The 21,275-nt window shown below is 33.9% G+C and overlaps 4 protein-coding genes across 4 annotated transcripts; 2 read left to right on the forward strand and 2 right to left on the reverse strand.

Moving 5' to 3' along the window:
• Window positions 1-5,462: 5,462 nt before the first annotated feature.
• HELRODRAFT_170016 (hypothetical protein) lies at window positions 5,463-6,722 on the forward strand (the record flags this gene model as incomplete). Its single annotated transcript, XM_009015847.1, has 1 exon — window positions 5,463-6,722. One exon carries the CDS (start codon window positions 5,463-5,465, stop codon window positions 6,720-6,722), a length of 1,260 nt encoding a protein of 419 aa, XP_009014095.1.
• Window positions 6,723-9,487: 2,765 nt separating this feature from the next.
• HELRODRAFT_170017 (hypothetical protein) lies at window positions 9,488-11,363 on the reverse strand (the record flags this gene model as incomplete). Its single annotated transcript, XM_009015848.1, has 2 exons — window positions 9,488-9,804; window positions 10,721-11,363. 2 exons carry the CDS (start codon window positions 11,361-11,363, stop codon window positions 9,488-9,490), a joined length of 960 nt encoding a protein of 319 aa, XP_009014096.1.
• Window positions 11,364-14,780: 3,417 nt separating this feature from the next.
• HELRODRAFT_170018 (hypothetical protein) lies at window positions 14,781-15,846 on the forward strand (the record flags this gene model as incomplete). Its single annotated transcript, XM_009015849.1, has 4 exons — window positions 14,781-14,802; window positions 14,930-15,306; window positions 15,417-15,635; window positions 15,700-15,846. 4 exons carry the CDS (start codon window positions 14,781-14,783, stop codon window positions 15,844-15,846), a joined length of 765 nt encoding a protein of 254 aa, XP_009014097.1.
• Window positions 15,847-17,556: 1,710 nt separating this feature from the next.
• Window positions 17,557-18,390, reverse strand: HELRODRAFT_170019 (hypothetical protein; the record flags this gene model as incomplete). The annotated part of the gene is made up of 2 exons (XM_009015850.1): window positions 17,557-17,899; window positions 18,302-18,390. 2 exons carry the CDS (start codon window positions 18,388-18,390, stop codon window positions 17,557-17,559), a joined length of 432 nt encoding a protein of 143 aa, XP_009014098.1.
• Between the last annotated feature and the right edge of the window lie 2,885 nt (window positions 18,391-21,275).

A 21,275-nucleotide genomic window follows, 5' to 3' on the forward strand; every position in this document is an offset into this window, starting at 1 on the left:
TACTAATACTACTACTACTACCACTACTACTACTACCACTACCACTACTACTATTACTACTACTACTACTACTATTACTACTACTACTACTACTATTACTACTAAACTTACACCACTACTACTATTACTACTACTACTATTACTACTACTACTACCACTACTACTACTACTACTACTACTACTATTACTACAACTACTACTATTACTACTAAACTTATACCACTACTACTATTACTACTACTACTACTACTTGGACCATTACTACTACAGATGCGTTTCTCACTTTAACCGCCCCACCACGACTACCACTCTTTTTTCATTTTTTTTACAAACAATATTGTAGCATCAGTTAGTTGGACCTTCAATCGTTCCTGTTCACAGCCACAGGAAACATTACAATAAAAATTCAACTAACCAACCAGCCAGCCAATCAACCAGCCAAATAACCAACCAATCAATCAATCAACCAACCAACCAACCAGCAAACCAGCCAACCAATCAATTAATCAATCAACCAACCAACCAGCCAACCAACCAGCCAACCAGCCAACCAACCAACCAACCAACCAACCAGCCAACCATCCAGCCAACCAGCCAACCAACCAATCAATCAACTTAATTAACGGTGAGTGAATGAGTAGAACAAAAACTGTGCAGCCAATCCAAATACTTATTCAGTTCACTCCACAAAATTCAGTGCAATGTTATTTCAATATAATTTTTGCGCAATAACTACAAATTTTGATACATGGCGTTGAAATGAAGTCATGTGAATCTGCAGAGCCCTGGTTCAAACGCAGGTTGTTGCCTCGCAAAATGAGCTGTTAAGATGGAAGTGCTTGGAGTCTCTTTATATAACAGATGTCATGTGCGCATTTTGATGAGCTATCAACTCGAAGAATAGTGATTAAAAACCGTTTGCATGTGGCATTGGAGTGATGATGATGATTTTCTTGTGGCAGGCACTCTGATTGGTGGATCAGTCACGTGGACCAAGCACTCGTATCCAGTCAAATCAGTTGGCTGTTGTTTATAATGTTGACGTTGCAATGTTAATTTATGCCGATGACGTAATAATTCAGTTATGATGTCATAGTTGTTGTTGTTGTGTTAATAATTCAGTTATGATGTCATAGTTGTTGTTGTTGTTGTTATAGTGGTATTGAAAAATCAAAAGATGTGCAACAAGCTAACTCATAGTCATTAATAAAAACCTCCACAACAATAACAACAACAACAACAACACAAGTAAAACCTTGTAACAACATTCCAACAATAGCAACAACAGCCTCACTACTAATAACACCAAAAACAACATCAGCAACAACAACATTAAAGTAACAAAACAACCAGGACAACATTAACAACATCAAGATGATGACGACCTTGAGACTTGGGAGGTTGACGCCAGTGATGTTCAGCGTGGTCGGAACCTCATTTGCTATGTACAAATCGTCATCTTCACTTCCTACGCTGGTCACCATGGGACAGTACTGCGATGTTTGTTTGTTTGTTTCTGTGTGTATGTGTGTGCGTGCGTGTGTGTGTGCGGATGTATGTGTATGTGTGTTACTCACGATAATTAAATCGATCAATCAGTCTGTTAGTTCTTTCCTTTATTCACTCATTTATTTTTTTTCACTTATTCCACATATATATTTTTCTTTTGTTAGCACTCTTCATTCGTTTATTTTATTGGTCAACAACTTATTTGCGCCATTGTGTGGCCGCTTTCTTAACCGGCTAATCATCCGTGCGTCCATCTATTTATTTTATTGGTCAACAACTTATTTGCGCCATTGTGTGGCCGCTTTCTTAACCGGCTAATCATCCGTGCGTCCATCTATCTATTCATCAATCTAATAAAAACATTCATCATAAAAATGTAATAATAATAATTACTATTATTATTATAACATTGCTTAAAACAAACGAAAAGATGCACAACAACAAAATAATAAATATTATTGCTGTCACTACAACTACTACCATTATTGCTGCTGCTACTACTTCTACTGCTGTTGTTAAACTCTGGTAGTAAGAGGAGAATGTATTATCAATATGTAGAAAAAAATGTTTACTGGTTTTCAGGTATTTTTATTTGTTTTAATTTGTTTGTTTGTTTTGTATATATTTTTTTAATACTTTTTTATTTTGTGTGTTTGTCAGTGAGCGAGTTCGTGTGATTGCCCACTTGTACGCTTGCGCAAATATTTGCTTGCTTACTTGTATGTTTTCAGATTCGATGTATGTTTTTATGCTCGTACGATTGCTCGTTTGTATGTTTTTAACGTTTGTAGGTCTGCATATTTGTACGTTTGTATATTTGTGTGTTTGCATGTTTGTTCGTTTGTATGTTTGCATGTCTGTATGTTTGTATATTTGTGTATTTGCATGTTTGTGTGTGAAACCTCTATGTGACAACTTTAAGACCGTGCTTTGGCTGTGATGAAAATTAAAAAAAAACATTATTAAAATAAGAAACAGAACAAATAATAACATAACCGAAAGTAAAAAAAATAATAACAATAATAATAATAAGAATAATAATAATAATAATAAGAATAATAATAATAATAAAGTAAATACCTAATTAATATGATATTGAGCAATATATCCGGGAACATATTTTGAATGCTGGGAAATTGAAATTTTTGTTGTGATTAATGTCATAGAAACATAGGATTTGCCATTATTATTATTATCGTTAATGTTGTTGATGTTATTGATATTGTTGTTATAATTATTGCTGCTGCTTATGTTCTTGATGTTATTAATGTTGTTGATATTGTTGTTGTAGGTTTTAATTAATGCTTTTGTTAACTCTCTCTCTCTCTCTCTTTCTCTCTCTCTATCCCTTTTCATTTCTCTCTCCCTCCCTCTCTCTTTTTTTTTTCTCTCTCTTTCTCTATCTTCTAATACATTTTTATTTCAATACAGCAAAACTTGTTTAATTACTTTAATATTTAAATAAAATTGTGTTTAGCGATACATGTTGATGTCACTCATTCTAGTTGATGTTGTTGTTTACATGTTGCCGTATTTAATGTTGTTGTGGTGGTTTCATTGCATTTAATGTCGTTGTTTTGATATTATGGTTGTGATTGTTTACTGTTTGAAACACGTTTTTGCGCAGACTAGTTGAAATATTGTCGATCATATATAAGCATTTGTACAGTCATTTACAACATTAACTACGGCGATCCGGTGCGATCAACTGTAAACGCGCTCCTTCCACGTTCTTAAGGGGCTGGCAGGCATTTGTTGGCTCATTTCTTATATTATTATTATTATTGTTGTTGTTGTTTTTTTGTATTTTTGTCTGCAAACTTGTTAGTATTTGTCTCTACGAACTTGTATATTCATTTGCTATAAATATGTTTTTGTTGACAAACTTGTTTGTATGTTGGTCTACAAATTTGAAAACATTTTGGTTAGCGGATATAAACAAATATTTGCTTGCTAAATATTTGTTCACGTGTTTGTTCGCAAGTTTGTCTCTATTTTGTTGCTATGTTAAAAAGACTTTTCAAATGCAAAGAATCTACACGTTCTTACGCTGCTTACATATTTGTTGCATAATTTTGAATAAATAAATTATTTGGAATCATGAATTTTGAAACAAGTGATGCCATTTAATTCGATGCTCCATGCCATATTTACACACAATTTTATTTAATAGTAGATTAATAGTGTCTGTCATCTTGTTGTTGTTATGCTGTTGTTGTATTGTTGTGGTAATGTTGTTGTGTTTTTGCTGAATGGATGTTGTTCCGTTGCTTCTTAGCGGTTGTTCAACATTGCTGTGATGTTGTTGTTCTAAGTGATGTTTTTAGGTTTTGTGATAATGATGAAAACACAATAACTGAATAACAAATATCAAGAGAGCATTTATAACTCAATGACTTGAAAGTTTACAGAATTTTAGATTTGATGTACACTGAGAATTGATAATGTTGAAGTTGATAACGAAAGACTTGATGAAAATTTGATGAAAAGATTGATGATGTGTTTTTTTCGTAAGATGGTGACATAAGAGAGAGAGAGAAAGAGAAAGAGAGAGAGAGAGAAAAAAAGAGAGAGAAAGAGTAAGACATGTGATAGATGGTGATGGTTGATAAAAAGATGACGTTGACAAAACAGTTGTTTCATTTATGACGTCGGTTGAGTCTATGATATAATAATCCAGTGTAACCATTCTTTATTTCCCGCGAGGTTTGTGAACTGCAAATATGCTTTTCTTGTTTGTTTGTTTGTTTACTTGCTTGAAGAACGTTGTGTCCAGTTGAAACGGACCAACCACTTATAACTGGTCGAAGCATTGACGCAGATGAGTGAAACGTAATGTCATGAAGATATTTGACATCAAGCAACAAATGAGCCTTAGCAACAAGTTAAAGAATTCAAACAAGCAGAAGGGTGCTTCGAACGACCGACAACACAATTTTAACAGTCGAAACGTTCGAAAATAGTTGAGACTGGGTTGATGAGGTTTCAATAATTTTCTGAATAGTTAACGTTGAAAGGTATTTGATGGCCGTTTTAAATGGCTGGAAGCTTTTAAAATAAAATCTATCACCAACAGACATGATGAGTTACAAGCTTGTGTAAAGAAAACAAAAGATTCACAACATCAACAACATCAACAACACTAGCAACTAACTTCTCTCCATCATCTCCTACAACTCATTCATTCATCATTGCAATGACTGCATCATTCTTTCCAACATCAACATGAAAATACAAATCATCTACGTCGTCATCATCATCGTCGTCATCAACAACAACATCATCATCATCACCATCATCATCATCACCACTCGATGACGTCAACCTTGTAGTCGAGGACTGGACCGGCGGATGGGCAGACTATGGCATCGACATGGTGGCAAGAATGTGACGTCACACACCAGGCGCAGTCTACTTGCACAGCTGTTCCCATTACCAGCCCAGCTGATCCTACAGTTGAAGCTGCTGTTGCTGATGTGCATTTGCTGCAACTGGGAAGTTCATGATGGTGGTGGTGATGAAAATGATGATGGGAAAAATCGTGATGATAGTGGTGGTGATGAATATGATGATGGTGGAGATCATGATGATGGTGGTGGTGATGAATATGATGATGATAATAAAGAATTTTTCACTAACAATAAATAGATCATATTAAATACTGAACAGCGTTAAGAACAGAAAAATCATCAACAATGATAAAACATCAAAGACGTTACATTACGTGTTTGCGTTGTAGATAGATGCAAATGACATTTGTGCGAATTTTTCTTAATTTATGTAATTTATATCCGTTATTTTTCGTTTACATTGTATCGTTTTGATTTAATTGAGGTTCTAGAATTGGATTACTTTCTCATTTGTTAATTTTGTTTAAAAATAAGAAGTTTGAGTTTCGTTGGCTGGTTGATTTAAGGTCACCTTGACTTTGTTATTGAAGTTTACTTTTAATTATGTCTAAGGGACACTGCGTCAAGTGTAAAAGTGGATTTAAGAATACGAAAGAAACTGTGGTGAAATGTTGTTTTTGTGATGGTTCCGTTCATACTAAATGTCTTGAGTATGATGATGAAATGTTACGAATTATTAACAGTGGTAAAAATGTAAAGTATTTTTGTGATAATTGCTTGTTGCATTCGGACAATTTGAAATCTCTCAGCATATTGATTGAGAAACAGGATGACTGCAATAGGCAGTTGAAACAAATTATGGATAGCAGTGATGAAATCAGGAGTGAGTTGAAACAGTTTAAGACTTCTGTTGATCAAAATTATGATAAATTTGATCTTATTAAAGCAGATGTTGACTCATTACTTGATAAATCTACTGCTAATGTTAAAAGTGAGTTTGATAAATCAATAAATGTTGTCAAGAAAGAGTTTAGTTCATTGTGGACCGATGTTGTGAAAAATAAATTGGAAGTAGTAACTAATGAAGTCAAATCTGTTAAACACACGTTAGATGTATCCAATGATAGCAAAGAACGGGAGAATAACATGGTTATATTCAATTTGAAGGAATCTGAAAATGCTGGCAAGGATAGAGATGTTGTCATGTTTATTTTGATGTCAATGACAGAGAACAAACTTAATAATGCTGATATTCTGGTAATAACTCGTCAGGGACATAGACGTGACGGAGTTTTGAGGCCTCTCATCATCAAATTCAGTAATGCTGTATCGAAAATGTTGACGCTGAAGACATCCTTCAGAATTAAGTTGCTTGAAGGTGACTTAAAAAATATTAGGGTAAGTCATGACCTAAGCCCTGAACAGCGTGTTGAATTGAAATCGCTGTTGGATAAAGCCAAGTCTAACAATGTTGAAGATAATGATTTTTTTATACAGGGTCAGAGGCCCTATCGGACGGTGGAAAATAATCAAGTTTCCCAAAGTAGTCACTGCTCAATAATTAAAATGGGTTTGTATAATATGAGGTCTATTGTTAATAAGCTTGGTGTCGTTTATGATTTATTGTCTGATGATCTTGATTTCTTTGTTGTTGTTGAGTCCTGGCACGGTTCTTTAGATCATAATATAATCCAGTTAGGTATGCCGCCTAATTATGTTTATGTTGATCGTTTGAGGCCAAATGATCTCTATCATGGTGGCATTATTGTCTTTCTTAAGTGTTCTTTTGGTTTTAGCAAAATTGAGCTTCCTATTGTTCAAACATTTGAGGCACTGGCCATTCATTTATCGTCCTGGGTCTGAATCTGTCTCTGCGTTGTTCTTTAATGAATTTACTACAATTATTGAGTATATTTCTGTGTGTGCTGATTTGTTGTTGATAGTAGGTGATTTCAATATACATGAAAGATTGAATGACAGGAATACAGTTTCTTTGTTGGATATTTTTGAATCGCTTCATGTTTGTAATTGTGTTGTTGGTCCTACCCATTCATCTGGTGGTACACTTGATCTTGTTGTTTCGTCTGCTGATTTTCCTTCTTGTGATTGCACAGTCTTTCCTAGTAATGTCCATTCTGACCACAGTTTTATCAGAGTTGATTTTCCGTTTGTCCATCGTCGGACGAGGATTGTTAAACGATTGGTGCGATCATGGAATAGGATTGATAGTGAATTATTTGCCCGTCTTGTTTCCCGGTCTTTTGTTGGTGGTCCTTTTACTGATGGTGATCCAGAGATTGTTTATTCAAAATTCATGTCTAGTATGCAGTCAATAATTGATGTTGTTGCCCCGTTGCATTATGTTAAAACCAATATCTCCCATAATTCTTCTTGGTTTGATGATCAGTGCAGAATATGCAAAAGATTGTGTCGTAAACTTGAACGTGTTTATTGTCATATCCCGAGTGAGGCTAATAAAATTGCTTGGAGAAATGCACTAATGAACAAAAGTTTTCTTTTCTCGGACAAAAGGAATTTGTATTGGAAAAATTTGATACAGATGAATAAGTCCAGGCCTAAATTATTGTGGAACATGGTGAGTAAATTGTTTGGTAAATTCTCGGATAGCCATAGTTTGAGTGAATCAATTAATTTTACGCCATCTGATTTTGCTTCTTTTTTCAAGGATATGATTAAGAGGGTGATGGACTTAACAGCTTCCTCGATTGCACCAGTCTTTTGTCATTGTAGGTTTCGGTCTGATGAGTTGTTCTCTGCGTTTTCTTTGTGCTCGGGTGACGAAATTAAAAAAATTGTTTTAGGTTCCCCAACAAAATCCTTTTCAAATGATTTTATTCCGACTCAAGTTTTTAAATCATATATCGACTTGTTTATTCCATTCTTGACATTTTTTGTTAACTTGTGCTTAAAAACTGGTTGTTTTCCTAATCATCTGAAACACGCTGTTGTAACTCCTATATTAAAAAAGTCATCCCTTGATAAAAGTGATATTTCTAATTTCCGTCCAATATCCAATCTGTTGTTTTTGTCTAAGGTTCTTGAACGTATTGTTTTGGGGCAATTCTTAAGTCATCTGAATAGACATAATTTGATGCCTGTTCACCAATCGGGCTATAGGCAGAACCATTCAACTGAGACGGTTTTAATTGATGTTACGTCTACATTATTTGCAGCTATGGATCAACACCAAGTTTCATTGTTGGCTTTATTGGACATGAGTGCTGCCTTTGATTGCGTTGATCACACCTTGTTGATTGATAAATTGAAATACTTTTTTGGTGTCTCTCATGTAGTAGCTTCATGGTTTGAATCATACCTGATTGGAAGGACTCAGCAAGTTTTCTTTAACAACGGGTTGTCAGATGTTGAGATAGTCACGTCTGGAGTTCCTCAGGGCTCAGTCCTTGGGCCTTTGTTGTTTCTTCTTTATACAGCTGATATGTTCTCAATTATTGAGAAATTTAATTTCAAGTATCATGCGTTTGCTGACGATGTGCAAATAATTGTTCCGATTGCATGTAATACAACGTTTGAAGATGAAGTTGATAGATTTGTATGTTGCATCGAAAAACTCAATGGGTGGATGATAGATAACAGATTGAAGATGAATGAAGGTAAAACTCAACTACTTTCGATTGGTACCTGGCAACAGCTGGAGAAAATTGATGTTAAGTCCATCAACATTTCTGGGTCGGATGTTAATTTTTGTTCCTCCGTTGGTGACTTGGGGATCGTATTGGATCAAAATATGTCAATGAATTTTCATGCCAAAAAGCTTAGTAAGGAGTGCTCATTTCAGCTTAGGAGGCTTAATCAAGTTAAAAACTCATTAGATAATGACACATTGAAATGTTTGGTTCATGCATTTGTTCATTCAAAGTTGGACTACTGTAACAGTGTTTTTTATGGGGTATCAAACAGTACATTGTCTTCTCTACAGTCAATTCAGAACAGAGCGGCCAGGATTGTTAGTGGCCGTTTGAAGTTTGATCACATTAGTCAAACGTTGTTGGATCTTCATTGGCTTAATGTTAGGAAAAGAATCTTATACAAAATTTCCATCATGGTGTTCAAATGCCTGAATGGTCTCAGTCCAAGTTACCTGTCTGAAATGATAATACGTAGAGTTAGATCTCATCCGTTAATCAAGTTGCGTTTAGATGATCAAGATTTATTGATGGTGCCGAAAACAAAGTTAGCTGTTGCTGATAGAAGTTTTGCAGTTGCTGGTCCTTCCATCTGGAATAATTTGCCCCATCACCTGCGTCGGCCGGGATTGACTCTTCAACAGTTTCGCAAGGAATTGAAAACTCACATCTTCTTGTATTGATTCGCACAAATCATGGAGCGCCTTTGGGTGGCTATAAAAGGCGCTCTACAAGTTCTCTAATAATAATAATAATAATAATAATAATAATCAAAGACGTTTAAATAATATTAATTTTTAGAAGCAAATCATAAAGAAATAATAATACAAACTAATTAATTTAATAATTAACATAATTAAATCTCGCTCTAAGTATTGAAGCATCTAACATAATTGCAGGCTAATATCTCTCTCTCTTTCTTTTTCTCTTCTTTTTCTTATTCTCTCTCTCCCTCTTTTTCTAGCCGTCTGTAATCCAAAGGTGATCATTTTCACGAACAACGCGCTCCCACAAATGTCTGTTGTCGAAAGTTTTGGCACTTCTTATCCAGTGGCTGATCCCATCCAGCCCACTTATTTTTTGTCTTCCATGCTTCCTTAACTCAGACATTATTTCTTGAAACAGAGATTTTTTCATATTTTTCTTTTTTAGCGTATGAAGTGATGATCTTCCCTTTTCCGCTTTTCCAATAGACGTTGTAGTTTTTTCTTTCCCCTCGGCAACTCTCAAATGCTTTTTTAAAAATTCTGTTTTAAACAGCCAACTTCCGTTAAAGGCTAAGTGGAAATTTGGAGCAATGTGATTTTTTAATTACAGCTGGGTTTCTTAAAATACGCCATGATGAAGTTTAATTTCCGACAGCCAGTGTTTATCACACAATTCATTATTCATTAAAATAATAACGTTACTATATTTCCATTGGTTAATAATAATAAAATTACGACTTAATTTTGAATTTCTCTGCTAGAATAATTTTTCGAATGATATTTCAAAATCCAGAGCACTGCAAACTTCAAGCTATGCCTATAAAAAATTATTCATATAAATAAAATCCACTACTATCCGGGCCAGAAAAGGCAGGTCGATGTGACGTCATCAGGAATTAGGAGTTGTTGTCGGGATGCAATTGGAATGAGCATTAAAATGTTCAATGGCGGGTCATGAAACATTTGTGTGTGTGTGTGTGTGTGTGTGCGTGTGTGTGCGAGGTGCTTGCTAGCATCATCAAAATAAATCCCGGTTGTCTTTCTTTTTGATATTTTATGAATCTCTTATGCATTCATTAAGACAACATTGAAATAAATTTAATAAAAAATTATGACATTAATTATTATTATTGTGGTTTGAGTAATTATCACCCTTTAAAAGTATTGCGAAGGCACATCTTAACTGGCCACGTGTTGGACGAGGAAATGATTGAGAGAGGATTGGACAGTAAGGTGAGTCGAAATGTAAAAAATATTAAGTTGGAGATCCTGTACATGTCTAAAAAGTTGCTTTTTGATGTACTCGTTTGAAAAAACCTCACTTTTTATTTTATGGACATTGTCTACAGGTCCCAACTCTGACTAGAAAGACTACATAAATACCCAATGTTAGTGTAATGTATTGCAATGTATTACAAATTAAAAAGAATGTAAACTGTAACGAATCAATGTTAAACAGCAACAATACAAAGTTGTTTAACCTAACTGTTAATAAAATCTTTCTTGCTGTCTATTTTTGGTATCTCTAATCTGGATTTCTTACTCTGCAACACCATGCCATGACGGGACTTTCTCCCATAAACTTTACAGCTGGCAGCGCTAACGTCTTTAATTGTTCTCTCTACTGCCTGTGAATGACATGGAACATCGGGCAGTAGTATTGGATGTGTGTAAGTAAGTTGATCACTTGAAAGGTGTGATAGCATCGGAGGAGACGTAACATTTCTCTGATCCCAGTCAATCATGTTAATGAACGATGTCGCAGCCAGATTTAATGTTATATTCTTCTTATCAAAGACGCGAACCGGTATGTTACTATTAGTCTGCTTCTCTCTTGCTCTTATTATTTGTTCTACTGAAAAACGACGAATTTCCATATCACTATCACTAACTGCAGCTAAGAGAATGTTTTCAGCATGCGTAAAGTAGCAGTTATTTTTGAGAACAGGACGAACCACAGCCTGATCTAAGGCATCAAGTTCCCGAAACAACTGAACTAAGTAAAAGAAGTTGTTAGCACCATTTCGGCAAGAAGAATTTGATATAATTTTGAACCAAGAGGGTCCATAAAAGTTCAAAATGAAATGCGTCACTCTTCTGAGAGGTTCAGATGCCACTTCTCTAGACATGTAGAGACGCAAAATCCTGTTGGCTTTCGAGCATGACTTATATTTCCAGGTAAACTCTTCTCGAGGAAATCAATATCTGTAGAAGCCTGACGTCCACGCTGTACTGCTAGACATGCTTTCAAAAACTACAGTTGGTCTGTGCTAAGATCCTTCTTGACAGCTTCATCACAATCAGTCACCTTACCAGTAATTGGCAAATAATTAGCGACAGGCAATTCATTTGGATCATATTCTAGAGCTGAGCTAATTGTACCTGTCGATGTGGAAGGTCCTGTAGTTCGAGCAAAATCCACGCCTGCCAAAAACCTTCTAAATGGTAGCTCGTTACAGTGTGGAAGGCATACCAACCACTGTAATGGTCTACCTAAGTTCTCCTCCAGTTAAATGAAGTGATTTATCTACAGTCTAGACTATAGTCTACTGTAGTATACATCTATATTAGCCTACTTGAATTTTACTATAAATCTATTATTGCAAAGAAGAAAATAAAATTACAAAATAATATATTAGATATATAGCGATAATGTTGCAATAGCGATAATGGAGGCGTGGTCCAGGTGATGATCTGAGGACTGCAATCATTTCCTCGTAAAAAATTTAAATAACTTTTATTGAGTAATTTCTAGCAGGCTGCTCATTCGAACATGGTATTGAAATCATTTTGATCATCATTGTAACAGCAAAATACAAAACGGCTGAAAACTTTTTAATAATGAACTTTTGTACCTTTTGTAGTTTAATTACGACGAGTTGGACGTACGGTGTCGTGCTAGTGAACAATCTAATTTAAAATTTTAGGATACAGGATGTGCAATAAATTCAACTAGAAGTGTTAGTAAAAATCAGGGGTTTAGTGAACTTGTCAGCATCTTCAAATTTATTTTCCATCTAGAGGATCAATGATTTGAATAAAAAAGTTTGAAGATGCTATTGAAAAAGTAATTTGAGTGAATTAAAGCAGTGAATATTATGAATATTAATAATTCGTCTCGAGAATCATTGCGAGGTGTGTTCAAGAATTGTTCAACGAACCACGAACAACAATTTCGGCCATTGAAATAAATCGGTTCAATCATGAATCAAAGATTACGAATAGTCAGACTCTGGCGAACATTTAGATCATGTTTGACAAAATGCGCAACAAACTTCTAAATTTGATGACATGACTAAAACAAGGGAAGAAAGTGGTCTCCTCTCTGTGTTTAAAGCAATTTTTTTGGTTTAGTAGTCAATGAAGCTTCCTAATTAAAGTTCGTCCGCATCAAGGGATGGAAATTCAGCAGCAGCGGCAGTCCAATTGGTGTCGAGCCAACTACCTTGAAGTGTGAGGATGGCAAAAAAATTATGACATAACTAAACTTTTATCTGCGTTTTTGAGAGATTTTTTGGTAAATAATAATTTATATATTAAAAATAATAAATAATTTGTGCCAATAAATACTCATGTTAATAATAGCAACCATAATAACAGTATAAATTATTATGTAACAAATAAATTATTATGCTACATTAAAATACATATATTATGTAACAAATTTATTGTTTGTTCATAATAAACGAGAATAAATCGGCACTGCACATAAGCGCGCACATGTCGCAAACATAAAAACACACATACATCATACATACGTCACACACATACGTCACACGTACACACACGTACATACGTCACAAACATACGTCACACGTACACACACAAATATTAAAAATAAATATGCTAATAATTACATTTTGTCTAAGAATAAATAAGATGGTATGATGATAACAATAACATTTATGATAACGTGTTGATAACAATGGTTGTAACCAGCTTGTTACAATGAAGACGATGAAGAAGATGATGAGCATGGTATAGCTGGCTGTAAAATTAGGAAGCGTTGTTCTGCGGAAAAACAATAAAACAATATTTCAATATTGCTCTTTTACTTCCGCGGCCTTTCCAATTGCAACTTACTTGCAACCATGTTTGCTGTCCTGCTTTATTAATGTTATTGCCTTCGCTACTTTTATATTTACGGCCGTCTGCATGTATTGCCTGCTACAGCTCCCATTACTATCATTATCGTTATTACTACTACAACTACTGCAAAATTTCTATATTGACTCTGTAACCCTGCAACAACAACAACACAACAACAACAGCGTTGCCAACGACAAACACCACAAAACATCACTGCGTGCCACTAGGATGACGACGACGACGTTTCAACTTTACAATACTGAAACAGGCAAGAATAAAACAAAAGTTGATTAAGAAATATTTTTTGTGAACGTGAAACGTAATAAAACATGCATGCAGAAGAAGTCAACAACGAGATAAAACAACAAATAACTCAACAGTATGAAGGAGTTTTAAATAAAACACATAGTGATAAAACAACACCACCACCAACAACAACAACAACAAACATTGTAATGTGCAAATACAATCACATTAATGTGAACACAACATAAAGAAACAACAACAATAACACAAACTTAACAACACAAACATACAGATGCAAGTCTTACAGCAACATTAATTACATAAGATCAAATGTATAAATTTAAAAATGTAAGATACACATATTGATTAATATATTATAACGAACGCCAATTGCACCATAATCCTAATGTGAATAGAATTAAAAAACCTCAACAGAAACCAAAAATACCAGCATCCTCAAATTCGCAACGATAACACAACTACAACAACAAAAACATACAAACATTTTGTTTGCAATATTTAATCCGTCACAACTTTCCTATTTAATGCAAATTTTTGAACTTCAATGTTTTTGAGGTTCAGAAAATTTTCAAGTTATTAAATATTCATTTCATTAGATGCCTCTTTTCTTGCATATATGCAGACATTTTATGCAATGCTGTTTACTGTTGATTAAAAAGATTTGAAAAAATTCCACCTTAAGTTGAGCGTGAGTCATCACAGAAAAAAAATAGCCGGATTTTCTAAAATAATTTATGGACTGCGCTTAGGAGTAACAAATTCACTCAATCTATCTTAATGCCTCCTCATCATGATTTAGAATTCCCAGTTAAATTTTTCGCCTCAGACTTTTTTATGCTTTCTTATTTTTTATTTCAGCAATTGCATCGGTTTGATTTTTTGTGCATGTTAAATGTGAACCCCTGAAGGATAGGAAGAAATGAATACAAACGACGCGAAACGTTCTCAGCACCGGCCAACGATCAACATGCATCCTCTTAAACGTTCAAAATTTATCGCTATCATCTATTTATTCATCAAATTGTTTTTTTAAATGAATTTAAAAGTTAATTTAAACGTAAATTGATGTTTGCGTTTGATGAAAATAAATGAGAAGAATTCAAAAGTAATTTTCGTTAGATGGTGTCAATTTTCTTCTGCTACTAGTGAACGAAAGTTTGCTTGTAAATAATTCAGTATTTTTGTTACTAATGCACAAATGTCAAGGTCAAGGTCGTTTTATTGGTTGGAGAATATTTGTTCATTCATGACAGAAGGACATAACCAGGCACGATGATTCAAATTTTTGCAGCGCCGTGCTAGACAAATTACAACCCGCTGCCTTCACTTTTCTCGTCAGATTCTTACGAAACGTGGTATTCCATGGTCTCGAGGGAAACAGAGCCAGCCTATTTTAGAGATAAAAATTTTTACAAAACAAATCCAGACATTCAACCAGAGATGAGAGCAATATTGATCGATTGGCTGATCAATGTCAGTGCTGTCTACAAGCTGCAGAGAAAGACATTGTACATGGCAATTGATTATGTTGATAGGTACCTGAGCAGATCAAGTGGAATCCAGAAAACAACTCTGCAGTTAATAGGAATTACATCGCTGTTAATTGCTTCCAAGATTGAAGAAACCTACCCACCAAAACTTTCACAGTTCTGTTACATGGCAGATGGGGCCTGCACTACTGATGAAATGTTGGCTTTTGAAAAACACATCTTACAGGTGCTTCATTGGAAATTATCTCCGGTAACGGCCTTCTGTTGGATCAATATTTTTTCCAACTAGACGCGTGTAAACCAGAGGAAGATTTTCTTGTTCCACACTACAACCAGGATGTCTTTGCCAGTCAGTTGTTGGATCTGTGTCTCATGTGCACTGAGTCACTTCAATTTGGATACCACTTGCTGGCTGCCGTTACCATCAGTTTCTATATTATGAGCATCATCACTGTTACTCAGATCACAGCTCTGTCTTGTGACGAGATGGAAGATTGCTATAGATGGATTTTACCATTCTATGAAGTTTTAGAGGCAGAAAGCAATGCATCTGTCGTTTGCCCATCCTTTCCTTACATACACAAAGATCTAGCATACAATATTCAAAATTTAAGTGTAGGCCTTATTGGAAAAAGTTAAAGCTTATAGAGAGGCCTTAAAACCGAGTAACAAATTGATGGGCAGTAGGCCGTCAAGAAGATCTCAGTCGACACCACAGTATTCTTTGAATACTGCTTCAGCTTCTGGAGAGCCCAGTAACGTCTAGGTACTGACCCAACCAAAAATTTCAGAGTTGAAGCTAAAGTTCAGCCAGACTTCCACAACGGTCGACCCTAACGCTCTGACTATCAAACACATCAACTTGAATTCCAATTAATAAACTTTTTAGTAATTGGTTAATTAGTGATCAATATAACTTATTTGATAAATTGGTGATGCATGAAATTTGACGGCATTAATTAGCTAAATTTTTGATTTATTAAAGAATTATAAATTAAATACTAATTTATCAATTACAAGCAAAATGTTTCCGTATACTTATGTTCAAAGGTTTAGAGTGTGGTTGCAGTTTTTGAACGTTTGGCTTCAAGTAAAATGTCTTTATAGGAAATTAATGTTAAGACTAATCAATTAATTATTTAATAAATACACAATTATACACTGTTAATTTCAATTTTGACGATAATTTTCATAATTGATAGATCTAGTAACAATGAAATTATTTGAATGCCTATAGCATGCTTTAAAAAAATTTAAAAAAACTTAAAATTAATAATAAAAACAAGATAATGATCTATGGTTTGCGATAATCCTAAATATTTAAATAAATTAATTAAAATAAAGTTTACTGATTTGTTTGTATAAATTCTATTTTGTATTAATTAGTTTGTAGTTTTGGCTGCAGTTGGAGTTTACCGGCAAAACACGTCAGTCAAGCACGTGTCAGTTTTTGTTTTTCTCGCCTGGATATCGTTTTGTCCGCACTTTAAAGTAATTAATACATTACATTATGGCTGAAAAAGATAAATGTATAAAGTGTAATTGCTGGCTTTTATCTGTATAATTTGCTTTGTATAATTTGCATTTATGTTAAGTGATAACTTTCTTTCTCTCTCTCTCTCTCTCTATATATATATATATATCATTATCATTAGGTAGATTTATATAGCGCCCTTTCATCAAATCTCAAAGGCGCTGAAACAGATCACAAGGAAACAACAATCAAAGCGCTTATTGCGCAAACAGAAACGTTTTTAGTCCCCTCCTGAAGGATAAAATTGAATGCCCCGAAACACGCAGTTCCCAAGGCAGGCTATTCCACACAGATGGCCCAACAACTGAAAAATTTCTTGAACCTGTAACAAGATTTGTTGGAGCCACAAAAAGTAAGTCACGATCATTAGAACGTAATTTGTAGGAATGCCCTGGAACAAGACGTTCAGTGCACCTATCAATTAGATAGCCAGGTGCAATACCATTCAAGCATTTGAACATAAGCATTGCAATTTTAAAAGTAATACGTTTTTTAACAGGTAGTCAGTGTAAGCCTCATGGTCAGACCTAGAACGTCCAGAAACAAGTTTAGCAGCTCTATTCTGAATGGACTGCAACATCTGAATAACTCTTTTTGACCAAATAAATGCTGTAATTCATCAATTAAAATCACATGATCGACACAATTAAAAGCCGCACTCATGTCAAGCAGAACAAAAAGCGAAATCTTTTGTTCATCAATTGCAATAAACAATTCTGAAGCCAAATTGATGAGAGCAGTTTCAGTCGAATGAAATCGCCGATAACCAGATTGGCAAGAACGGAAGAAGACCATTAGCAGACAAATAGCAAAGCAACTGCTTGTTGACTATTCTCTCAATAATTTTAGCCAAAAACGGAAGGTTAGAGACCGGGCGATAGATAGCCAATGTATTTTTATCAAGGCTAGGTTTTTTCAGAGTGGGGATGACTATAGCATGTTTCAGTAAGGAGGGAAACTGGCCAGAGCTAAGGGATAAATTGACAATATGCAATACAAATGGAAGGAATAAGTCAATATATTTTTTAAAAACATGGGGGGCACCAAATCAAGCGAAGAACAGCTTGACGGGGAGTCAAGTACAACTTTACGAATACCAGCAGCCGTACATTCCTGTAATGCCAGCAATGCACAGGTTCCACCGACATCCAATGGGGAATTAAAAAAATTACCATCCCCAGATTGCACTGACTCCCTTATAGAAGTAATTTTGCTGTAAAAGAATTCAGTCAAATCATGAACCGAAACATCAACGCCGGACTCCGCAGAATTCACAACAGGCTGTCTACAAAGAATTTTGTTAACAGTGGACCATAGTAATTCATCAAAAAATAATGATGAAATAGCCTAGACCCAAGGCGATATATCGCCAGAAGAATGTATGAAAAATAGTTAACTCAACTTTTTTGGCTTTAAAGGAACTTTAAAAAAATATAATAGTACCACCATGTGTGGGATCGTTTAACCTCAAAAGATCAATATAGGAATAATTTGGTGGCAAAGCTAGCCTGATGGATGGGCCATCAGACGCACGATGCCACGTCTCAGTTAAAACCAAAATATCCATTTCATCAATAATAATTTCATTAACATGTGTATGCTTATTTATAATGGAGCATATATTCAAAAGACCAAAAAACAGTTTGTCATGTAATGAAAAATTTAACCAACACTCGTTTTTGGAAACCGGACGATCCGCGATTTGCCGGGATCGCCCCTCACCCAGTATAAAAAAATATTTTTATCATTGTTCTGCAGCTCTTTTGATTCATCCATTTTTTTTAATTTCAAGACGCTGTTCAGACGTCAAGTCATGTCTAATGACAATTTTATGAAATTCATCCTCCATAGTCTTGATGAAACCCACATTTTTGAAAATCAATGACTTAATAGCAGTATCACGAAACATCAACCATGCAGGTCTAATTGGGTTATCTTTTTTAGTCCCCAATCTTTTAAAAAAAATGAGTTGGCATCAGCTTTGTCACCACACAACTTGTTTATAAAATTAAATATACAAACTTTATCATTTTTGATAGTATCATTATCCCTAAAATTAAAAATAACAATGTTGTTAGCACGCATTTTAAGCTCAGCATCATGATCAAGTTTTTTGGTAACTTGTTTAACCTCAGTGCTAATCAATTTAATACTATTATCAATTTCATTTTTGAACAAGCTTGACCATCTTTTTTCTATATAATTTTTTAGGGAAGTAAGTTCAACTTGAACCATTGATCCTGAAAGAGCATGTAAGCTAACCTCAGTTAGTGAATCTGTAATAGACCCTATTTAATTTTGAAAGACATTGTTAACATCCTTTTTCAAGGAATTAATATCATCATTAAAATTTGTTTCAGCATTAATCGTAGAAATATTGTTAGACAAAAGATCCTTGACAGATGAAATTTCACCATTTATGGCATTTAAAAATAAATCAATTTCATTCTGGATACTTACATCAGAAACTACATTGGAACCAATGTTATCTAAGGTCTCTTTGATAGATGCAATATTAGATTGCATGGACTGATGATCTTTTAATTAAGATCTTATTAATATTCCCACTAATTTTATCAACATCCTCTAATTTATCAAGACGTTTAAAAAGCGGTAAACAAGAATAAAAAAAAATTATTATGCTATGACAGCCATTCATAAATGTCAAAAAATTTTTTCGGAAAATAAGTTTATTTTGAATTATAATATATATCAACGCCAAACATTCGGTAGAATTTATAGAATATTGTAAAAATTATGGTTTATTACCAACAAATATATATGTATATATATGTAATGAAGGATTTCCACTTCATTATGAATTGAGTTATGGTGTACAACGTTATTGTGTAAATTGTGAAACGTTTGACAGATTAAATTTAAGTTTTTGTTTGAGTTGAAATTATTTGGATATTTTGAATATTTCTTCTAGCTCTTAGTTAATATTGGTTATTATATAATAGCTTTAATTGTTGTTTCTCTTTTTCAGGTACGACTTTTACTTAATTAAGGCTAAATTGATTTAATTAATTTATTATTTTTTATTAATAAAATCGTTTCTCTTTTTCAAGGCAACACAATTTAGTTGTTATATGCCGCCGAAATCTATTATATAAATATATATATATATATATATATATATATATATATATATATATATATACTATTAATATTTTACATTTTGATATAACTGGATAAAGGCATAAGAACCTTCTGTCTGACCCCATTTCCTGTATCATTTTGTTATGTTATGATGTGTTATGTTGTGTTATGTTGTTACGTTGTGTTATATTATGTTATGACAACAACAGTAATATGAAAACAACAACAGTACCGTAACAACAACAACACACTATAACAAGAAGAACAGAGGAACTAACGATTTAAGCCTTGTGCAGTCATGCAAGGACAGGTTTACGTGTAAGAAGGTGATGTTGATTTGCGAGGACATTATATGCAGGGTTATGTTCAGACCATCTGTCAATAATTTAATAAATTACACCTCGTCAACGTTTCTTATTTTGTTTGTTTGTATGCTAGTTTGTATGCTAGTTTATATGCTAGTTTGTTTGCTTGTTCGTTCGTTTGATTGTTTGCTTTTTTGTTTGTATGCTAGTTTGATTGTTTGTTGTTTATTTGTAGTTTATTTGTTTGTTTGTCTTTTTGTTTGCTTGCTTGTTGTTTGTTTACAGAGCCGATCCCAGACCTTTGACCGCCAAAGTACAAACTGAAGTTGGCCGCCCTCTTTGTTTTACAAACATTATGCTCTATATTTCAAATGAATTTTCACCCTTATTTAGTAGTAAATTGAAAACAAAAAATGGTTAAATAGCTTAGGGTGCAAAAGAAAATAACTTCTTGCACGGCCTTAGTTTAGTTACTCAATTTTGGTATATGAATAAACTTTCTTGTAAAGTGAATATTTTAAAATTTAAAACAAATATAGATAGTCAAAAAACTGATTTATTTTTATGCACTAAGTTGTTAAACCCAGGTGCTAAAAATTATATAATTATTAAAAAATATAATTATTTATTGTTGCCAATTAATACGATGTATGTGCGTTAAATTATAGAAAATATGTACATCACGAGAAATATATCAAATCATGTCTAAATTTGTATTGTGTTGTACTTCGAAGTTTACATTTTCTCTTCTGAATGATCATTTGGCTGCCCCTTATACCATATTCCGTCACCAACGTGTGGTGCACCATCTTCTCGCCGCTAGGATTGGCTCTGATTGTTTATTTTTATGTTGTATGTATGTTGTTTGTTTGTATGTCGTTTGTATGTTATTTGTTTATTTGATTTTGCACACATGCTCTCTGGCAATGGAGTTCCACCAATCGTTTTTACATTGTCCTTTGTTCATGCTTCTGCTTAGTTCTTTGTTTTCTGATTGTTTTCAAATTTACTTATACTCTGAAAAAATTTAATTAATGGATTTCTAACAACTGAGTTGGTTTCTCCTGCCTCCAACACAGCTCCTAATTAAAGTACTGCCAATCACCTATCACCACAAAATTCATCATCATAAAATTCATCATTATCTCAGTATTTATCATTACCATAACACAATAATAATATTATTAGTTGCAATAATAATTATTATTAATGTTATTGTTGTTATTATTTCTATTGTTGTTACTGTTGTCACAA

This window comes from Helobdella robusta (genome assembly GCF_000326865.2).
Source record: "Helobdella robusta unplaced genomic scaffold HELROscaffold_17, whole genome shotgun sequence".
NCBI lineage: Eukaryota > Metazoa > Annelida > Clitellata > Rhynchobdellida > Glossiphoniidae > Helobdella > Helobdella robusta.